Source organism: Carassius gibelio, chromosome A17 (assembly GCF_023724105.1).
Source record: "Carassius gibelio isolate Cgi1373 ecotype wild population from Czech Republic chromosome A17, carGib1.2-hapl.c, whole genome shotgun sequence".
Lineage (NCBI taxonomy): Eukaryota > Metazoa > Chordata > Actinopteri > Cypriniformes > Cyprinidae > Carassius > Carassius gibelio.
Window position 1 is genome coordinate 12003716 of NC_068387.1, and position 20445 is coordinate 12024160.

A 20445-nucleotide genomic window follows, 5' to 3' on the forward strand; every position below is an offset into this window, starting at 1 on the left:
TAAAATTCAAAAGAACAGCATTTATTTTAAATGGAAATTTTATAAATTGTAACAAACATAAATGTCTTTACTGACACTTTTGATCATTTTAAGGCATCCTTGCTGAATATAAGAATGAATTTATAAAAAATAATTAAATAAATACATAATAAAAAATAAAACATTCTAAGCCCAAACTTTTACACAGTAATGTATATAATATTTATTCATAATATATAAAATGACTGGGCTGTCATTTTAAATATACAAGTAATTATATTTCTAAAAAGCACTGTAAACACATTTTCCAAGAACAGTTTATCATCAACCAAACAGCATGCATGTGAACTGAAAAATAAATTGTATACAAACATACACAATGCACAAAAATACAAATGTCACAATTTCTCTCTCACTCACAGTCACAGACTCAGAAAACAAGGACACGGAGACATGGGGGTGGGGGAAGAAACACACACTCACATGGACACAAACACAAACAGGTGGGCTCCCATGTACCTCAGGCGTGACATCACGGGGTGCAAAACCCGTTCCACCGGTGGTCAGGATCAAGTTGAGCTCCTTTTCGTCGCACCAGTCCACCAGTGTCTCCTTTGATGCACACAAACACATTAAGTAGTAATTTTGTATAGTGCAGAAAGGTACATTTGCATCTGTTTTTTTGTGCACCATATGAGCAGTTGCCCTCAATCTAGTGATGCAACATCACATCAGCTATTTCGGGCATATAGTCTGACCCGAAAAATAAAACATTACATTTTATAAACTGCTGTTACCAGCTAAAAATAACATAATACAGTGGCTCCAAAAAGTATATGCACGTGTAAGTCATTGCATCATTGCAGCAACTAAATTTTAACCAACTAGTCCACCAAGATGATTTTTAGTGGATTTATGAAATTTATCAGAGAAACCACAGTTGAAGTTCATCACATTAACTATGAACATGATCCACTAACATTAGTATAATTTCAAAACTTCACAGCATTCTTAACCACTATTTTGTTTTAAACAATGTGCTTATGATATTTCTACTTTTTACATACTTTTACACACTTTCATTACATTTTTTCATATGTGAGCTCAGATAAACTGCAAGTAAAGCACATTAACATTAAAAGTGCAGCACTACTATTGGCCTCTAGGGGGAAGCAGTGTGCAAAGGTGTGCATGGATGCGCATGTGCCTCATGGCCTCACTGAAGGGGTGAGAAGAAGTGTTACCTTGATCTCGTCAATCTCATCAGGGACTATTTTGTATGCAGAGATTATGCCTCCGAGCCTGTGGGTGAAACACACAAACAACAACAAACCGTTATTGTAGGTTCGGTCCCAACAGCAGGAGAGAAACTGGGAGCGAGAAAGGAAAAAAAACACAATGTGACAGAGTGCAGGAAAGAGAAAGAGCAACACAATGCCAGAGGTACCAGAAAGCTGTCAAAATACATCCCCACACACTCCACCCACAACAGGAATGACAGTTAAAGAAGAAATTTCTCTTCTTTCATGGGACTCCTGCTGATTTATTCGCTTCTGCATTCACAGGGGTGACGGCTCACAGAGAATTCAACTTTGACAGCGCTGTTTTTAGGCCACAAAACAGGTGGATTCGCGCAATGGCTAGGTTTCAAGTACCAGTTTCCCATCTAAAGGTATATTTGTACTCCTACATGGTGTAAAATCTCTGGAGAGAGAGCAAATTTGAACAGACATACACTAAACTTTTGAGCAAACCATGTTTACATTCTAAAGTGCAGCACACACTAGTGGCTGCTTCTAGTACTGCAGCTAGCAATGAACAGGGACAGCAGCTCAGGCACAGATCGTTTTGATTTTGACAAACAAACAAGTTCATTCTTTCTCTTAGTACTGCATGTTTATATACAAAATACATGAACAAATCAATGATTCATGTTCATTTAGGAAGAAATTGTTATTATGTGAAAAGACAAAATGTGAAGAGGTGATACAAGATGCACACAAGCACAGCTAAGCTGAAAATCAGTCGCCTGTTACAATGAATGGGATCAGGAGATAATGCAAGCCAGACTCGAACTTGTATAACCTGCATGAGCACCATGTTTCCCACAATGGGTTCACACCACAATGGGTCTAACTAAAGAGGCTTTTTAAACAAGGGCAAGCTCATGTGTCAGGAAACTAAATCCATTTGGCAAAATCGATTTGGCTCAGGGCTGGTTTTCTGGAGCTTATTTGTATATTTTAGGTTTTCTTAACTATGTTGTTGTTTTGCATCTACATTTTCTCATGAAGCAACCTACTGTATATGATCGGTCATCTCTTAATCTAACTATCATGGTGTAATGGCCACAAAAGAGCAACAAATAGAGAAAAGGAAAGAAAGAGAGAGGGAGAAAAAGACAAGGAGGGCAGTGACTAAAAGAAGAATATGCTGAACACAAAGATGCAGAGCTCTTGGCTTTAATCCGGTTGCCAGGGAAACCGCTGGCAACCGTGTGTGAAGATTGGGGGTTTGGGGAGAGGTGCTTTAAGACAGAGATGAGTTTGGGATTTCACCCTGGGTATTTTGTTTGTGTAAGTGAGTACACACATGTATTCACAGGCTTTATTAATGAATGTGTAAGTGGGTTGGGATGCACAATCTTTCACATCCCGAACAAGTATGTTAACATGTATTTGTGTTTACTGTAAAGTGGTTGAAAACTTAAAAAAAATTGTGGTGGAGTGTATGGATGCAACTAATGGCCAACCAAGCTCACCGTTACGAAAACTAACCATTGTTTTACTACAAATAAAACCCCCCAAAACAAAACATGGTTACTGTAGTTAAAACACGGTAACCACAAATTAAAGAGTTAGTCCACCCAAAAATGAAAATTACCCCATAAATTACTCACCGTCAGGTCAACCTAGGTGTGTATGATTTTCTTCTTTCAGACGAATCCACTTGGAGTTACTTAAAAAATTGTCTTTGATCTTTCAAGCTGTTTAATGGCACTCAGTGGGTGTAGTAGTGCATCTGTCCAAAGAAGTGAAATAAAAAGTGCCCATCCTTAACATCCTTAATAAAAAGTCCTCCTTCAGTGAATCAATGAGTTTTTGTAAGAAAAATAACCATATTTTAAATGTAATAATCATTTTAATGTAGCTTGCGCTCACTGTTGTACACGGAAGCAGTTCCGGGTGGATGACGTATGGATGCGCCGCTCAGAAGGGATGAACGTGGAAGCAAAAAAAACTATTATTATTATTATTAACTACTATTAACTTTGGCGAGTTAATAAATAATAGTGTGCAGTCCCACGGCAAATAAATGTTGCTCTCATAAGGAACTATGACCTTGGTGACACTTTACTGCTCTCGGGTGAAGACACGTCCATCTCTGTTTCTCGGGGAGTGTTCACCTCCCTGTAGGTAAAGACACGTCCATTTCTGTTTCTCAGGGAGCGTTCACCTCTCTGTAGGTAAAGACACGTCCATCTCTGTTTCTCGGGGAGCGTTCACCTCTCTGTAGGTAAAGACACGTCCATCTCTGTTCCTCGGGGAGCGTTCACCTCTCTGTAGGTAAAGACACGTCCATCTCTGTTTCTCGGGGAGCGTTCACCTCTCTGTAGGTAAAGACACGTCCATCTCTGTTTCTCGGGGAGCGTTCACCTCCCTGTAGGTAAAGACACGTCCATCTCTGTTTCTCGGGGAGTGTTCACCTCTCTGTAGGTAAAGACACGTCCATCTCTGTTTCTCGGGGAGTGTTCACCTCTCTGTAGGTAAAGACACGTCCATCTCTGTTTCTCGGGGAGTGTTCACCTCTCTTTAGGTAAAGACACGTCCATCTCTGTTTCTCGGGGAGTGTTCACCTCTCTTTAGGTAAAGACACGTCCATCTCTGTTTCTCGGGGAGCGTTCACCTCCCTGTAGGTAAAGACACGTCCATCTCTGTTCCTCGGGGAGCGTTCACCTCTCTGTAGGTAAAGACACGTCCATCTCTGTTCCTCGGGGAGCGTTCACCTCTCTTTAGGTAAAGACACGTCCATCTCTGTTTCTCGGGGAGTGTTCACCTCTCTGTAGGTAAAGACACGTCCATCTCTGTTTCTCGGGGAGCGTTCACCTCCCTGTAGGTAAAGACACGTCCATCTCTGTTTCTCGGGGAGCGTTCACCTCCCTGTAGGTAAAGACACGTCCATCTCTGTTTCTCGGGGAGCGTTCACCTCTCTGTAGGTAAAGACACGTCCATCTCTGTTTCTCGGGGAGCGTTCACCTCCCTGTAGGTAAAGACACGTCCATCTCTGTTTCTCGGGGAGCGTTCACCTCCCTGTAGGTAAAGACACGTCCATCTCTGTTTCTCGGGGAGCGTTCACCTCTCTGTAGGTAAAGACACGTCCATCTCTGTTTCTCGGGGAGTGTTCACCTCTCTGTAGGTAAAGACACGTCCATCTCTGTTTCTCGGGGAGTGTTCACCTCTCTGTAGGTAAAGACACGTCCATCTCTGTTTCTCGGGGAGTGTTCACCTCTCTGTAGGTAAAGACACGTCCATCTTTGTTTCTCAGGTTCATGTTCACCTCTCTGTAGGTAAAGACACGTCCATCTTTGTTTCTCAGGTTCATGTTCACCTCTCTGTAGGTAAAGACACGTCCATCTTTGTTTCTCAGGTTCATGTTCACCTCTCTGTAGGTAAAGACGTCGGAATTGTCTCTATCCAGAGGACGGTCGGCCATGTGTGTCCCCACTATGATTAATTCAGCTCTATTTTTACCACACCTCGTTAGTAAAACTGAGAGCTCTTCCGATTAATCAATTCACCTGAGCTGACAGAGCACTGGAGATGTAGCTCGCCAATCAACAGACAACACACACATACCTTATCCATCAATACGCTCTGAACTATGTCTACCTTCTGGCTGCGCCCCATGCTTCTCTACTCTCTGACATCTTTCAGAGACCTACATCCTGCTGTCTCTGTCGCTCCTCTGACCTTGGTCAAGATACATAGAATTGCTATGATCAAATCTTTAGTTTTTGATGATAAAGTAGAAACAGAGATAGATTGGCAATGCAGGTTCTGTTACAATGCAGTCTTGGAACAAGTTCCCAACAATTCCTGATCCATCATAAAGACCTATGACCCCACTGCTCAATCCTCTTTACCCATAACGCCACAACACCAATAGCCCCAGATAATTTAATTATTTGGATGGGGCACTGCATCCTTGCTCTGTCTGAAATCAAAAGCTGCTTTATCAAATTAATAGGTTGTGTTTGATGTAAGTTACATCTCAAGGAAACTGGTCTTCCAAGGTACTTCAGAAATCAACCAGATTGGTGCATCTTTTTAGACAGGTTGTTAGTGAATATTTGATTTGGATGTGCCTTGAGACCTTCCAACCTTCGGATTATGTCTAGAGAAGGCAGCATTTATATGAGCGATGAGCTCTGCTTCCTGCTGAAATATTGTTAAGGCAAAGCAAGGCAAGGCAAAGCACGAGAGCTATCTGCTGAAGTATACAAGAAGTAGCTGCCTTACGAGAGGCCTGCATTAAGTGAAGAGTGCATGCCGACATACTCTGCACACAAGCACTCCGAAGTGCAGTCTGCAGCAGTTCAGTTCTGCATATGGTCACTTTTTTAATGACCTTTGATGCATGACTGAGGAAAGATCCACCTATAATTTAACTGACACTTTTACTTGAAATCCTTACTATCTATACAAATTGCATGATGTAAAAGAGATTACTTAATCGTTTATATATTGGCTGGTCTTATGGACCCAGATTTTTGACTACTAATGTAAAGTCTGGTCCATTTTGAAGTGTATTTTAGCCAAAAAAACATCTCCCTAAGGGCCTTTTAGAAAGTTCTGCATTCAGTTTCATTTAGAAAAAGGATCATCAGCCACCACAGAGTTTTTTACAAACTGTTTAGGGATGCTTAAGAATCTTGTTTACTTGCTAGTCTAAAACACAACTGTTAAATATCTTTCAAAGATCTGATGCCATAACCCTGGCAAACTCTGGCAATCCCAGCAACAAGCTGTTACTCAGAAGTATTTATTATATCAGATTGACAAACTATAAAGAAAACCTTGCTTTTCCAGGAAACTGCTAAAAGCCTGTGCATCTCAATTCCTGGTAACTGTACAGAAGCTTTGCTTCAAATTCTGTCGATTCACAGAATCATTGACATTTACAACAATGCAGTAATGCAGACATACTGAGTAAGAAACTGTAGCAGGTTTCCTCCTTTTGCAAAGGATGGACTCTTAGGGCCTTGTCCCAAAGTCCTCCACCAAGTTCACAGATCAGTCTGGATTGTTTGGTAGTAGTTCACATCAGTGTGGGATCAGCATAAGGCTGCATTCGAGGGCAGTAAAGAGGGTTACACTATGGCAAAGATGTCCAATCCTGCTCTTGGAGGGCCACTATCCTGCAGAGTTAGTTAGAATTAATCAAGGTCTTCAGGATTACTAGAAACTTCCATGCAAGTGTTTTGTGGCAGTTTAGAGGACTCATTTGGACACTGGCCCTCCAGGAGCAAGACTGTACACCATTGCCCTGCCGTTTTGTGAACTTCATGAACATGCCTTGATCTGGGACAGGGCCTTAATCTCCATGAAGGACATCCATCCATTCAGCACAGAAAGTCTAGGAATGGAACACGATGACTGGAAATGTCCTATGGTGTACAGGACCTGATGTAGTATTTTACATTACCAATGTGTTTGTATGTGAGTCACTTACAAGGACGGGTCATGGACAAGATCTTTGAGGTTTATTCCACTGCGGTCCTCAGCAAGGTTTCTGAAGCAGCTGTCACTCACTGCAGACAGGAAAGAGATAGAGAAAGGATGTGAGACATGGAAAAAGAGAAAAAAAGGCACATCATTGAATGGAAATAACAGAATGGCCCTTCAAAGACCATACATGTCTGATTCCTTGAACATCACGTTAGTCCTGAGGTTTGAGAGAATATGAGTTATGTCCAAACACATTACTCAACAAAAGCACACAGCTATAAGCATGAAGATTCATAATCTAAGGCCCTCATGTATTCTGTGTAACGGAGTGTTACACACCACAGAGCATTAACATTACTGTCCTCCTCTGTGCTGTCAAATTCCTCGAAGATTTTACAACCTTTATCATGGTGAGCAGAAACGCCACCAATGATAACCATCAGTTCAGTACACATCCTCAAGCACAACCAAAAAACTACCAGAAGTTACAATTGCAACTCTAGTTAAAGGGGGTGTATCAATAAAAAATTATCTTGCTTCTTTCCTTCATTTTGAACACATAATAACCATCTACAAATGGTATTGATGCCATCTACATGGTATTGATGCAAATACAGTAAGCTCATTAGCATAAACCTAACCGCATTCACATATCAATGCCTATTTTGAATTCACTAGCATTACAAGTGAGAAGTTAGAAAGAAATTAGCCAATTAAACGTAGTCTTAAAGACCTATTTCATCCAAAAATAAAAATTTAGTTTGGACTGTATAGGCAAAAAGGGTTTAAACATTCTTCAAAAAATGTCTTATTTTGTGTTCCACAGTACAAAGTAAGTCATACCAGTTCAAAATGAAATGAGAGTGAGTAAATAATGGCATTTCCTACTTTTTTTTAGGTGGGGTGGGGGGTGAACTATTCCACTAAAAGCACAGTAGTACAAAAAAAGTTGACAAGAGGCATAAACTACATGATCGCCGTTTGTGGCGCAATAAAACTTGACTAAACGTATCACTGTACTTTGGGGAACAAAATAAAAAAGTATGGACTATATCAGTGTTGTAGTCAAAGCCAGTTAAGACTAAGACGAGAAGTGGGTCGAGTCTGAACGAAGCCTGATTTAGAAACAGTATCGCACAAGTCTCCACAGTGTATACATACCGGTCCAGCACAGAGTGAACATATCTGCGAGTCGGTACAGAAAAACAAAATGTATCTGCAGTGTTTGTATTCTGAGACAAGACTGAATGTTCCAAATGCTCCAGAGTCCATGACAAGACCAAGATCAAATCCAGACTTAAGTATTACAATCCCTCAAGTCAACATTGAAACCCTATTTAAACCTGGTCTTATTGTGCATTATCTCAAAGAAAAATATCTTTACAATAAAACAAATTTCTATGCCTCTGAAATGACTTTTTAAGGTCACCATGTCCTCTTATTTCTCAGCCACCAGTCATATAGAGGAGACTGTTCATAATTCATTCTCTATGGTTAAATGAAGTCTATTCCTAAAAAATGTTCTCATCGAATATGCATCACCTAGAAATATGCTGCATTACCAAATTAAAAAATACTTGCAAATGCTTTTAATAGTAATATAAATAATAGTAAATTCAACTGCATTGTGATGTGGATATAAGGGTCTAGTGCAGCTCAAAACAGGTCAAAATCTGTGACGAGAGAAGAGAGTGACCTGTGCTGTGTAAATAAATGATAAAGCACTGCCATTCACCATCAAATTCTCTATCACGCACAAGGGCTCGCTGCAACACTTGCTTCATAATTGCAGCATTTTCTCACCCTTCTCTCTTTTCTCCTCATCTCTTGCTCTCTCTGTTCTCTCTCTCTCTCTCCACCCTGTAACCCTTGATCTATAAATAGGCTGGTGTTTCCTGCAGGAGGCAGGAGAAGTGAGCTCTCCTCAGAGAGGCTGCAAAGAACTTCTTGTCACAGGCACACAAATGCAACGTCTCTGTGTGTTTAAATGAGTGTGAAGGAGGAGGATTATTCTCCCGATGCTTAGAGTATATAAGTGACCGTGTGTGTATGCGAGACAGAGAGAGAGAGAGAGAGAGAGAGAGGGGTGCAGCAGTTGGAACATTCATCAGCGATGTTAAGGCATCAGAATGTTAATGTCACCACAGCTCTACCCTGCATGAAAGGAGAGGAGAGTTGTCTATTTTTTCGGATCTACTAAAGAGCTACACCTCTCAAACAAAGCATGGTTAAGCAGATCAAATCCTTGTCAAAGCCATTGTCTTTGTTCCTTGCAAACATTACAAAAACTACTGTGGTGGTACACTCTTAGCAACCAATGATAATACCATAGTTGTTTGATTTATACCATGACATTGATTCAAACACCACGGTGCATTGCATTGCACGGTATTCCAAAGAACTCAAAAAATAAATAAATAGTGATACCATTGTATTTAAATAGTATTCCCAAAAATATGATTTAACCATATGGTACTATGATAGAAATGGTTGGTAATACTATAATACTCCACAATGGTATTTAAAAGAACGCCAAGGTACTTAAAATAATTCAGTATTACTATAATATTGTCGAAATATGAACAGAATAAGTACTATTTAGGCTACATATCATGATATTATAGTACTCTTAATGTACTTCAGAGAATATTATGCATTCCCATAGTACAGTGATTAATGGTAACACCACAGTAATTTGTTGTATACCATGGTATTCAGAGGATAAAACACGGTAATAAGTATAGTATGTGTTCAAAAGAGCATGGACATATCATGTTACATTTTTTGTTTGTTAAAAGGAAATATAGTGTTGCATTAAGTAATACAAGTGTAAATTAATTACGGAACATCTCCAATTCTCAGGTTACAAAGAAACAGCATCCTTCAAGCTCTGTTTGTAGGAAGGTACGAGCACACACCGACACACTCTCTTTCTACCTCATGTCTGTGACTCACAGCTCTGCAGACGGAAAAGTCTGTCTGCATGGACACTTTGGTGAGGTGAGAGTTTCCCTCTCAGCGTGAGACTGTGTGTGTGTGTGTGTGAGCGTGCGCAAGTGTGTGTTGCCTGCGGCTGTGAGTAGGAGTTAGACTTGCATGAGCGGAGCTGGTGTAAAACCCTGTCTCGTTAACCCCTGCCTACATCCAGAGAAACCTGTGGACCTCACTCTGTTCCTCAAACAGCACAGGTCCAACACCTGGGAGCAGATAAGCCCAGCTTTGAGCTGCAAATCTCGGTGGAGCAACATTCCCTATAAAAACCCTCCTGATATAAAAGCCTTCATATAGAAACATCGGGTACTAAAGCTCAGAGCAAAAGGACGAGTATGACTCCGATTGGACGATCAGCTAATCCAGTTGGTTTAATTTTCTTTCTGTCTTGTTTCATCCCCCTTCAGGTTTTTCAAGGTTTATTCTGACACTAAGTAGCAAATAAGGTTGAAACTTCCATTAAAGAGCTCTTTTAGTAGCCTAACATGACTAAAATTAGATTTGTACAATTTCCGAGGCATGTGTGAGTTTTGCAAAATTAGGTTATAACTACACACTAAAAAATCCTGGGTTATTTTTTCTACCCAAGTGCTGGGTTGAGCCATTTGGGTAAATTTTTTGGGTTATTTTCTCAGTCTTGGGTAGTTTTTGGGTAGTTCTATGTAACCCAACCGCTGGGTTATTTTCTGGGTCGTTTTCACTGAGAGAGCTGAATCAATGCACCCCCTCCCCCATTCGGACGCAATAACCCAGCTCGTTGGGTCAAATCAACTCCGCGCAGGATCAGCGCAGCGCGGGCTGACTGAATTCGAGGTGGAGGTGGATGCCACACACACGCTGTAATATTTGGAGAAATAAGGTTCGTATCAATATATTTATACATTTGACATGTATTTTTAAACATATTTACACACATACCATTCTAATGAGCGAACGAGCGATAAAAAGGCAAAGAAATGTGCGACAACGTCACGTTTACATGACATTAAATGCACCGCCAGATTCGCTCGTTTTGGTTTGCTGGTAATGCCTGCTGGATAGTAAATACGTTTTCTTCAGTTTTTATGTGTTAAACGACCCTTTTGTCAAAGTCTTACGTTTCTTCTTAACTGTTTAATGACATAATTTACTACAAATTATTACTTACTACATAATTTATAAGTCCATTAAGTCAATTAATTTCAATGCCACGAGATCAATGTGATGTAAACGTGCATTCCTTGACTTGCCCATCCCCCATCTTACTGCATGCAGTGCTAAGTCAAAACAACCCAATTTTTGGGTCATCTGTCGCGGGCATATTTTGGATCGTTACAGGAGAAAATATTTTAAAAACAAACTGACTTCAGCCTTTTTTTCTGGTGAAATAAAGGTTTGTATTGGTCTTTTTATCATTGAATCGTTACCGATTGGCAAAAATGTCCCATTCTGATTTTAAAATATCACTTAACGTTATATGATAGATCATAAAGCATCCTGCATTTGCGAGCACCAGAGATAACGTTACCTATTTTTTTTTCTGTCTGATGCGTTTCGGGTTTTTTTTCACAATAAAAATACATTTCTAATAATTTATTCATTTAATAAATGTATTATTATTTGAAATCCAGGTAAGTGTCAATTAATCTTGGACTAAAATATATTGTTTTTTCCCCTCAGACCTGCTCTTGACTGTCCGTGGTGGCAAATCCACAGCCTTTAGCTGGAGGTGACACTTTTATCTCATCTAATTTGAATGATTGCCATACATTGATCATAATACAATTACCATAAACCATAAAAAACAGCTGTTACTATTATTAAAAAGATCCGGTAACGTTATTGTGGTTATACCCGTTTAGTTAAAGGGTTAACGTTACTTCACCCAATAATCAAAATTATGTCATTAATAAGTCACCCTCATGTTGTTCCAAACCCATGAGACCGTGAAACTGTCTTCCGAAGATGAACGGAGGTCTTACTGGTTTGGAACGACTTGTGAGCAAATTATGAGCAAAGTGAAATGTTAAGCAGTATAATTCAGGAATCAGTTTGCATGGAGTTTAGAAACATCCAGGATTTACTAGTTAAAGTGTTGAAAAGCTCTGAAGAGTATTTCTGTTTTTATGGAAACTAATCCTTTTACATGTAAAAAATGTTCATAAGCCTCTATTTGATTAACAGCATTGCTATTTCTTTGTCCAGTAGAATCAACCGTATCTGAAGAGAGAGCTGAGGAAATTAAACAATGGCTGAGAAACAACACACAGCCCATCAGCCAGGTGGAACAGTACATCTGAAAAATATGTTTGAGGTCCTCCATGAGTTTCCTCGGCTAACTACCTCAGGCATGGTATGTTAACATAATGTCTTTGTCATATGGTAACATGAGTTATATTAAGTCTTTTTTGAGAAGTTTTTTTTGTTATTTTTGCTTTTAGATTGCACAGGACTTTCACATTTTACATTAAGATGAAGCCCCAAAACTGTTTGAAAAATGGCTGGTATACTGACAGGATCTTGCTTTTTGTGAGCGAGAAGCAAAGCTTTCATGTACAGCTGAAGAAATGACAGAAGGTTAAAATGTTTCTACAATATTTTGATATTATGGGCCAGATTTACTAATAGCTTGCACCATAGTACTGTCAGGATTAATATAGAAATGCAGTGATGAAAAAAATCTGTGTTTTTTTTTATTTGCATATTGTCAGTGGATCAACAGCACAACTTTACACTTCAGTCTACACTTTTATGGGATTTTGGACTCACGCTAATTTGACCTGTTTAGTAAATCTGGCCTTATATTCTCAATGACAACTCGCTACTGTTTTTACTAGTGTTGATGAATGTAATATTATTTTCCTACAGATGCAAAGGGAAATCTTGCACTAAAGCTATTACCTGTTTTGCTTCTACCTCCACCCTACAAAATTGGCAGAAAAACAGTCCGACCCAGCATTGATGAAAGCAAAAAAGCTTTCATTGACATTCAGCCTGTAAGTACAACTTTACAGAAATTTACTTCAATCATTTAATGACTTCACCAGGTTGAATACACTACCATTCAAAAGTTTGGGATCGGTATGATTTTTTAAATGTTTTTAAATTAAGTCTCTTCTGCTTACAAAGGCATTTATTTGATCCAAATACAGCAAAAATAGTAATGTTGTGAAATATTGTTACAATAAATTAATATTTGCCATTTGAATATATTAAGAACATTTTTTTTTGTGATCAAAGCTGAATGTCCAACATCGTTATTCCAGTCTTATATATAGTAACATGTTGACAAGATATGCTCCATAAGAACTTTGTAATTTAATTTATAATGTATCTTGGATAAATAAGTCTGAGCTCACAATTTTTTTTTCTGTAGATAATTTTCATTACTAAAACATCTTACTGGCAAATTTCTAGTGTCCTAGCTATAATTAATTTTACTAGACAGATAAAAAAAAGTCTTTTTTTTTTCAGTTTCACACTCTAGCAAGTTAAGGTCTTTTGCTTTTGTAGGGCAGAATATTAAATGTAGAAATTAAAGTAAAATTAAAGTATTTCAAGTGTTACCAAAACTCTTTTGACTTGCTTTGCATCCCTGTCAGTGGCTCTGTCAAAGTGGGCCAGATCAAGCTGTAATAATTTTCAGGTATTTTGCCTCATCCAAAGCTCTGGCTATACAAGACCTACTGTTTCTAAAGACTGCTTGATTGAATAAACAGTTTCGAATGAATCCCCAACCCACCACCCATACCCACACCACTGACACTCCCATTCTGTTACACCTTTATTCATTTGCATTATCTGTCCTTTAGGTTGGAACAAATATGGTGGAGTACCTCCAGCAGGCTGAAGCATCAAGACCTTACCCATATGTCCTGTAACTTGAAAATGGACACATTGCGTCGCGGGCATTTGTCATCCTCGCAGGAGAAGCTTTGGAACAAAGAACTATTGTTTAAGGGGAAGTCATGGCCTAATGGTTAGAGAGTTGGACTCGCAATTTAAGGGTTGTGTGTTCGAGTCTCGGGCCGACAGGAATTGTAGGTGAGAGGAGTGAATGTATAGTGCTCTCTTCCACCCTCAATACCACGACTTAGGTGCCCTTGAGCAAGGCATCGAACCCCCAACTGCTCCCCGGGTGCCGCAGCATAAATGGCTGCCCACTACTCCGGGTGTGTGTTCACAGTGTGTGTGTGTGTGTGTTCACTGCTCTGTGTGTGTGCACTTTGGATGGGTTAAATGCAGAGCGTGAATTCTGAGTATGGGTCACCATACTTGGCTGAATGTCACATCACTTTCACTTCACTTCATTGGGAAAGTAAATGTATGTTTCAAATCGTTTTATGTTTTTGATGTAAACTAACCGAAACATTGTTTCTATATTAGGGAGTTTATTCATAATATTTTTGAGTTGGAGGGAAGTGAATCCCCAACAGTGAAATTTTTGCACTGGGCACTACATTCTTGCAAGTAGATTATAAGAGGTTCTTTGAACAAACAGTGGTTCAAGAACACGAGGTAGCATTTTAGTTTAAGTTTTATTTGCACATGAGATTTTTGTTCTGTTTTTTTTTTTTTTTTTATAAACAACTGTTTTATTGCTTGAGGAAGAGTATTACTTTATGCGTACTGATTATCAATTACATTTTTATGTAGAAATCTTTTACTGCCAATACGTTGTATTTCATAGATTTATTTTTGTGTTCATTTTGTAGACTTAAAACAACAGGTCCATAATGTAGACTTAAAACGAATGTGCTTTGTAACAAACAGTTCTTGAGGTAAAGTATTTTAGTTTTAATTTCATGTGCATATGGATTATTTAAAAATAAGTATTTATTTGTATATTTAAAAAAACCTTGAGGTTTTTTGGAGTTCATGAATTTCATGAGCATATGGATTAAAAATAATATGAATAATTTTTTAAATGCATTACTAAACCTTGTGGTTCTTTGGAGTTTATGAATTCAAATGTTTTTTTCTAAACATTTACAGTTTAGAAAAGTTACAGAGGCAAACCATAAAAATGAAAGAAATTGTTTTAAATACTGTTTATAAATGGAATTTTATTTTTTTAGTTTTGTATGATCTCTTGAATTTTTGGTTGAGGTAAAGTGTAGTTACAAAGTGTAATATGCTGAAAGAAAAATAAAGATAATACAATGTTGTTCTGTTTGTTTATTATGTGGTATATTTAATGTTAAAAGGAATACAAATTCCTTTGAAAATATAACCCATTTATGAAATCAAATTAACCCATTATTTTTGTAAAAATAACCAATTTTTGGGTAGAAAAAACAACCCATTTGCTGGGTTAAAATTAATAACCCAACTTCTTGGGTTAGTTTAACCCCATATGGGTTCTGTCCTATATTTACCCAGCAGTTGTGTTAAAAACAACCCAATTTGGGTTGTTTTTAACCCAGTGTTTTTTAGAGTGTAGATACTAAACCTGAACCTATTTCTACCCCTAACCCATGTATTTACCTTATATTTTCCAGTACTTTCGAAAATAAGTACAGTGTAAGTACATATTAAGTAAAATAAAGTGCAACCAAAAAAACGAGATCAAACTAATAAACTAGTGTCAACACCAACAAATGATAACGTTCTGTTTATTGCACGTGCACACTGCAGTCTTAAAGCTGTGTGGCTTGTAATTGGCTGTCAGTGGTCAAATCATTCATCAGCTGGAAGAAAATCATCCTGAAAGGGACTTCAACAATATTGATGTTAATGTTACAGTCATAGGCACCGATTTATGTCAATGCCACTGGGTGCCCAACCTCCGTAACACCCCCGACCCAAAATGATATGGGCTCATTACTCAGTGTTAAACTAGGCCTACTTGGTGTTCGTTTTTCAAGTTTTTTTCTCCATGCGAAGTTCAGCTGATGAAGAATTCAATTCAAAACCAGACACATGAACTGCAAAGTGTCAAGTAGTCAGACAATCGACAGTCAGAAAAACTGGCTTTAATACACACGGAAAATGTTTAACGGAAGCCACGCAGATGCAAAAAAAAAGTGAAGTGACATTCAGCCAAGTATGGTGACCCATACTCAGAATTCGTGCTCTGCATTTAACCCATCCAAAGTGCACACACACAGAGCAGTGAACACACACACACACACACACTGTGAGCACACACCCGGAGCAGTGGGCAGCCATTTATGCTGCGGTGCACGGGGAGCAGTTGGGGGTTCGATGCCTTGCTCAAGGGCACCGAAGTCGTGGTATTGACGGCCCGAGATTCGAACCCACAACCCTAGGGTTAGGAGTCAAACTCTCTATAGAGGGTAAATAGCCTAAGGTTTTGTGTTTTTAATCGATTAAAATAAACATTGGGCAGCCACATATCACATTGTTTATATATATATATATATATATATATATATATATATATATATATATATATATATATATATATATATATATATATATATATATAAAAACAAAAATTTTGTACAGAGCTGTTGAAACCGGAGATTCACACTAAATAAAACCAAATAATCCACACATAAAATGAAATCAACAGATGCAAGGAGTATTTGATGAAGTCCATGTACATTAATGTTTACTCTAACTTTCAAGGAGGAAATTAACAAAAGTCCTGCTCATTTTTGTTCATTGTGGAGTTTTGCAAGCTTGCGAATCCTCATTTGAACAAAACGTCATGAGACCGTGATGAACTATGACGAGGGAGAGCTTTTTAGTGATTACAAAGGGAGTGCTCTTTGTGTGCTTGCCATATATAATCTATTTAGAATTTGGATAAAAAATAAAAATCAGCCACATACTGTACATGCTGCACAGTTTAGGGAAAGACATCTACATATTATGCAGTATTCACATTTAAAAGAGCAATGGATGGAAAAAATACATGAGAAAAATTATGCTTATTGAGGCCAGAGCATACTCAATTTCTGAAGTACCCTCAGTATTTTGTTCTAGAAGCAGTTTTCATCAGTAGCTCATGTTTAGGTGATTGCATGGAGTTTTATGTTGCAGTAGGCTATGCTTCAAAGTCAGAAAAACTGGATTCTAACTCCTCTGATTGGCAACTGTGTTCAAGAACTCAACCAATATGTCTGTGATTGGCTACATTGCTCAATGTTGCAAAAACATTTATTTAAATAGAGACATTTTGATGCTCTCCAGAGTGCAAACACAAATATTCACTGGATAGTTTGCCAGATCTTTTTCTCCAATTTGGTAGTGAACAGTTTCTCGGAACCTATGGTTACAGTTGTGGTGTAGACTTAAAATGACTATTAAAACTTTGTAGATTTGGAGCTTTCTTCTCAATGTGAATGATATTATCTTATTTAAGTAGCTTGCTTTCTAGGTAGAAACCAGCTGCAAATGGAAAAGATGAACAAATGATTATCAATTACGAACTGGCTGCACTTTTCTCAAGAGCTTTTCTGAGCTGGCAGACACACAAGGGGAAAAAAAGTGAAAAAAAGTGCAAATTCCATCTGATGTCTCTTTTAAAAACACTAAATAGCTGGAGAAGTCTGGCATATATGTCACCAGAGAAAAGTGTGTCAACAGGACATTTTGATTTAACATGAAAAAAAAAAAATAGGCAGCTCACATAATTGTTCATATGCATCTTAAAATACCAATAAAATATCAATAACATGTATTTAGAAAATAGTTTGGGGGACTTTTCATTTGATGTGGTTTAAAAATAAAAACAAAACAATAATAAAAGCCTACCACCATGTCTCTATGACATTCTAGTTGTGAATCTGTAGCTGATGCATTAACAATGCCATGGTCATGGGTTCATTTCCCAAGGAATACCTTGAATTTAAGTTACTTAAATAAAATTGTAAATTTGTTTTGCTTGTTTTGTTTTGTAAAATTGTTTGCTTTTATCTAAAATTGTACAAATCATTCTTGGAGGCTCAACTTTCCATACCAGCTGCACAATTTGAAATCATTCATGCTCTTAGCATAAAGGATGCAGGACAAGCTATGTGCCAAAGTTCAATGCCTAGGGTTAGTACATTTTTTAATTTTCCAAAGAGTAGCCTTCTCAAGCACCACTATCAAAATGAGTTAGAGGCCTTTGCTGTGTTCAGATGTGTGTCCAGTCAGAGCATGTGAAACATCCTGCTGACCAATCAAAGAAGCCCCCTGGACCAACTCCCCAAGAGCAATGTTATATATCACTCACTCCTTGCTCTAGATCTAATCAATGAGCATCTCTACTGCCCTCTGCCTCCACCTTCATGACTATGCAAGACTGCTCTGGAAACAAGAGATATGGAAAGAAAATGGAATATGAGCTAAAAGAAAAGGGTTTCCAAGAAGAGAGGGAGCTGGTCTGTGTAGGTTTCAGTTGAACTTCATTAGATCCGTGACAGGAACATAGCGATCCCCAGGCACGTGGTTAACAGTGCTGGACACGTTGTGTGCGTGTGTGAGGGGATGATGTTAAGGAGAGAAGAGAGAAAGTCACAATGGAACTTAAATCTGTGAGCTGCATTTCAAAGCACCTTTATGCGAAATGTATCGTATAGAGTCTACAAAAGCTCAATTTCTAGATAAGCGTTTCACAAAGGCAAAGAAGGGAACGGGTACAAAGGAAAATGTGAAAGAATAGTGGACGTGTTCTAGAGAGGAATGAGGGAGGTTTAATTAAATCATTGAGAAAATACCAACATCATATTTCCTATAAAAACACACACATACATAATCAAACACACTTATACAATGGTGACAGGAAGTACTGAGTAGCACTTCATTTAGCAGTCATGACTTCTAAACATTTCCTGCAGGCTACTCCATCACTCCAGCACATCAACTTAAAGGTATTTTGGCCTACTTCTGTGCACAGGACTGCTTCAAGTCACTGATATTTTTGGTTGTTTTGAATGACCGCTGCCTCCGGGTCACTGCTGTAACATCTCGATTCAGTCAGGGCTCAACCTTTAGCCATTCAGGCTTACTGATCATCAGCATATACAAGAAAATAAATGATCCCCAAAACATTGTGAACCATGCTCATGAATATGGATTAGGGGATTTAAAATTCCCCAGACATTTGTAACCGATTAAATGGTGGGTTCGTCCATTTTAGAATAAACTACTCACCAGTGGCATTTTCTTTGCCATCTTTGGGGACATCGGATGCATATTTAGCGAATGTTACTAGCTTTATGTCATGAAAGATTGGATGGAAATTTAAAAAGACAAAGTTAGTAACCAATTCTAGTCTAATTTTAATATGTATAAAGTTGATAATACATGTATGTGATTGAAAAGTTCCTAAAAAAGTAGGAAAGCAGTTTCATATTAAAATGTTTACTGCCTGAACCCTTATGCTTCCACTGTAAGTGCATATTGCAACATATTGTTTAATCTCACTGCTAAAAAGACAACTAAAATAACATTATAAGCGATTTAACAAAATAACTAGTGGTCAACCGATATGTGTTTTTTGACAGACGATGCCGATATCTTGGAAAGCAGGGGATGATAGCTGAGATATATATATATATATATATATATATATATATATATATATATATATATATATATATATATATATATATATATATATATATATATATATATATATATATATATATATATATAAAGCCGATATTATTTTTTTAAATATTATTATTAATATTTAAGAAATTTGAAATCATTTGACAATGGATTAGAAAATAAATGTAAAAGAAACATGCTTATACTATAGATGACAGTATTTTTCACAAATAATAAAATATTTAATACAAATATAATTAAAAAGAAAGTAAACACTGTAACCAATAGGGGACTCAGTATTCTGGGAAGTTTGTGTGCACTGGGTTTATAGTTTAAAGCATTCAATTCACACGGACTGACCATCACACAGAGAACACATGACAAAGTTTGAGTTTGCAAGGTTTGTGAAATTAAATGTTCATTAGTCTTTCAAAGATTTGTTTAAATTATATAAATGCGTATTTGCTTAGTGCTGACGTTAAACGAGAAAGTATTATAATGTTTGCCTTTCTATTACTAATAGGCCTAATATCCAGTTTTTTATAAGGTATATTTTGTAAGATGTTGAGATAAAGTTTAGTGTTCCTGTAACACAACTGGTAGAGCATTGCGTTAGCAAGCAAGCTAGCGCAAGGTAGGGGGTTTGATTCCCCGGGAACACATGATAGGTAAAAATTGATAGCCTGAATGCACTGTAAGTCGCTTTGGATAAAAGCGTCTGCTAAATGTATAAATTTAATTTAATTTAATTTAATTTAATATAATATAAAATAAATCGTTATAATACATTCTGCATACATTCATTTCTTTGTTTAACCGCTCTATGTGATTATAAGATAGACTTCTATCTGTGTTAGACAGAAATGTTAACGATGACGACAAACAAGAGAGTGAGAGTGTGAGAGCCGCTCTCAGCACCATCAAAATAAAAGTCCCAACTCGAACACATCGGCCAGGCAGAAAAACGTATCGGCCAATGCCGATATTTGAAAAATATCCGATTTATAGGGATTGGCGATATATCGGTCAACCACTAAAAATAACAAGCCACACATTTCAGCTTCCCTCAAAGCAAGAAAATTCATTTAAACTAGTCAAGCTAGCAGCTTCTGTACTTGTTTTTTGTTTGTTTGTTTTTTATCCAAGAAATATGCTCCATAAACACTAGGCTCTTCAAGCAGAAGATCATCTCACTGGCCTTCTGCACCAACAGAATCCACTCTAAACATCCCACCATGAGGTTCTGTGAAGTCAGACTAAA

General features: G+C 37.8%; 1 protein-coding gene and 1 long non-coding RNA gene across 8 annotated transcripts in view; one reads left to right on the forward strand and one right to left on the reverse strand.

Moving 5' to 3' along the window:
* LOC127933455 (gephyrin) overlaps nucleotides 1-20445 on the reverse strand; it is an 84971-nt gene that overhangs the window by 46036 nt on the left and 18490 nt on the right. For all 6 annotated transcript variants that reach the window (XM_052530474.1, XM_052530472.1, XM_052530471.1 and 3 more), the window contains exons 2-4: nucleotides 6712-6790; nucleotides 1224-1281; nucleotides 499-591 (exon numbers count right to left, since the gene is read on the reverse strand). In XM_052530474.1, coding sequence (XP_052386434.1) covers nucleotides 499-591; nucleotides 1224-1281; nucleotides 6712-6790 — 230 coding nt within the window. The remainder of the gene's footprint in view (nucleotides 1-498; nucleotides 592-1223; nucleotides 1282-6711; nucleotides 6791-20445) is intronic.
* LOC127933457 (uncharacterized) lies at nucleotides 10459-14842 on the forward strand. Of its 2 annotated transcripts, none has more exons than XR_008147514.1 (6): nucleotides 10459-10557; nucleotides 11358-11406; nucleotides 11886-12030; nucleotides 12119-12254; nucleotides 12546-12673; nucleotides 13490-14842. It is a non-coding gene; the product is annotated as an uncharacterized LOC127933457 (long non-coding RNA). The 2 variants fall into 2 exon arrangements; XR_008147513.1 differs by having other exon boundaries at nucleotides 11883-12030; nucleotides 13490-14799.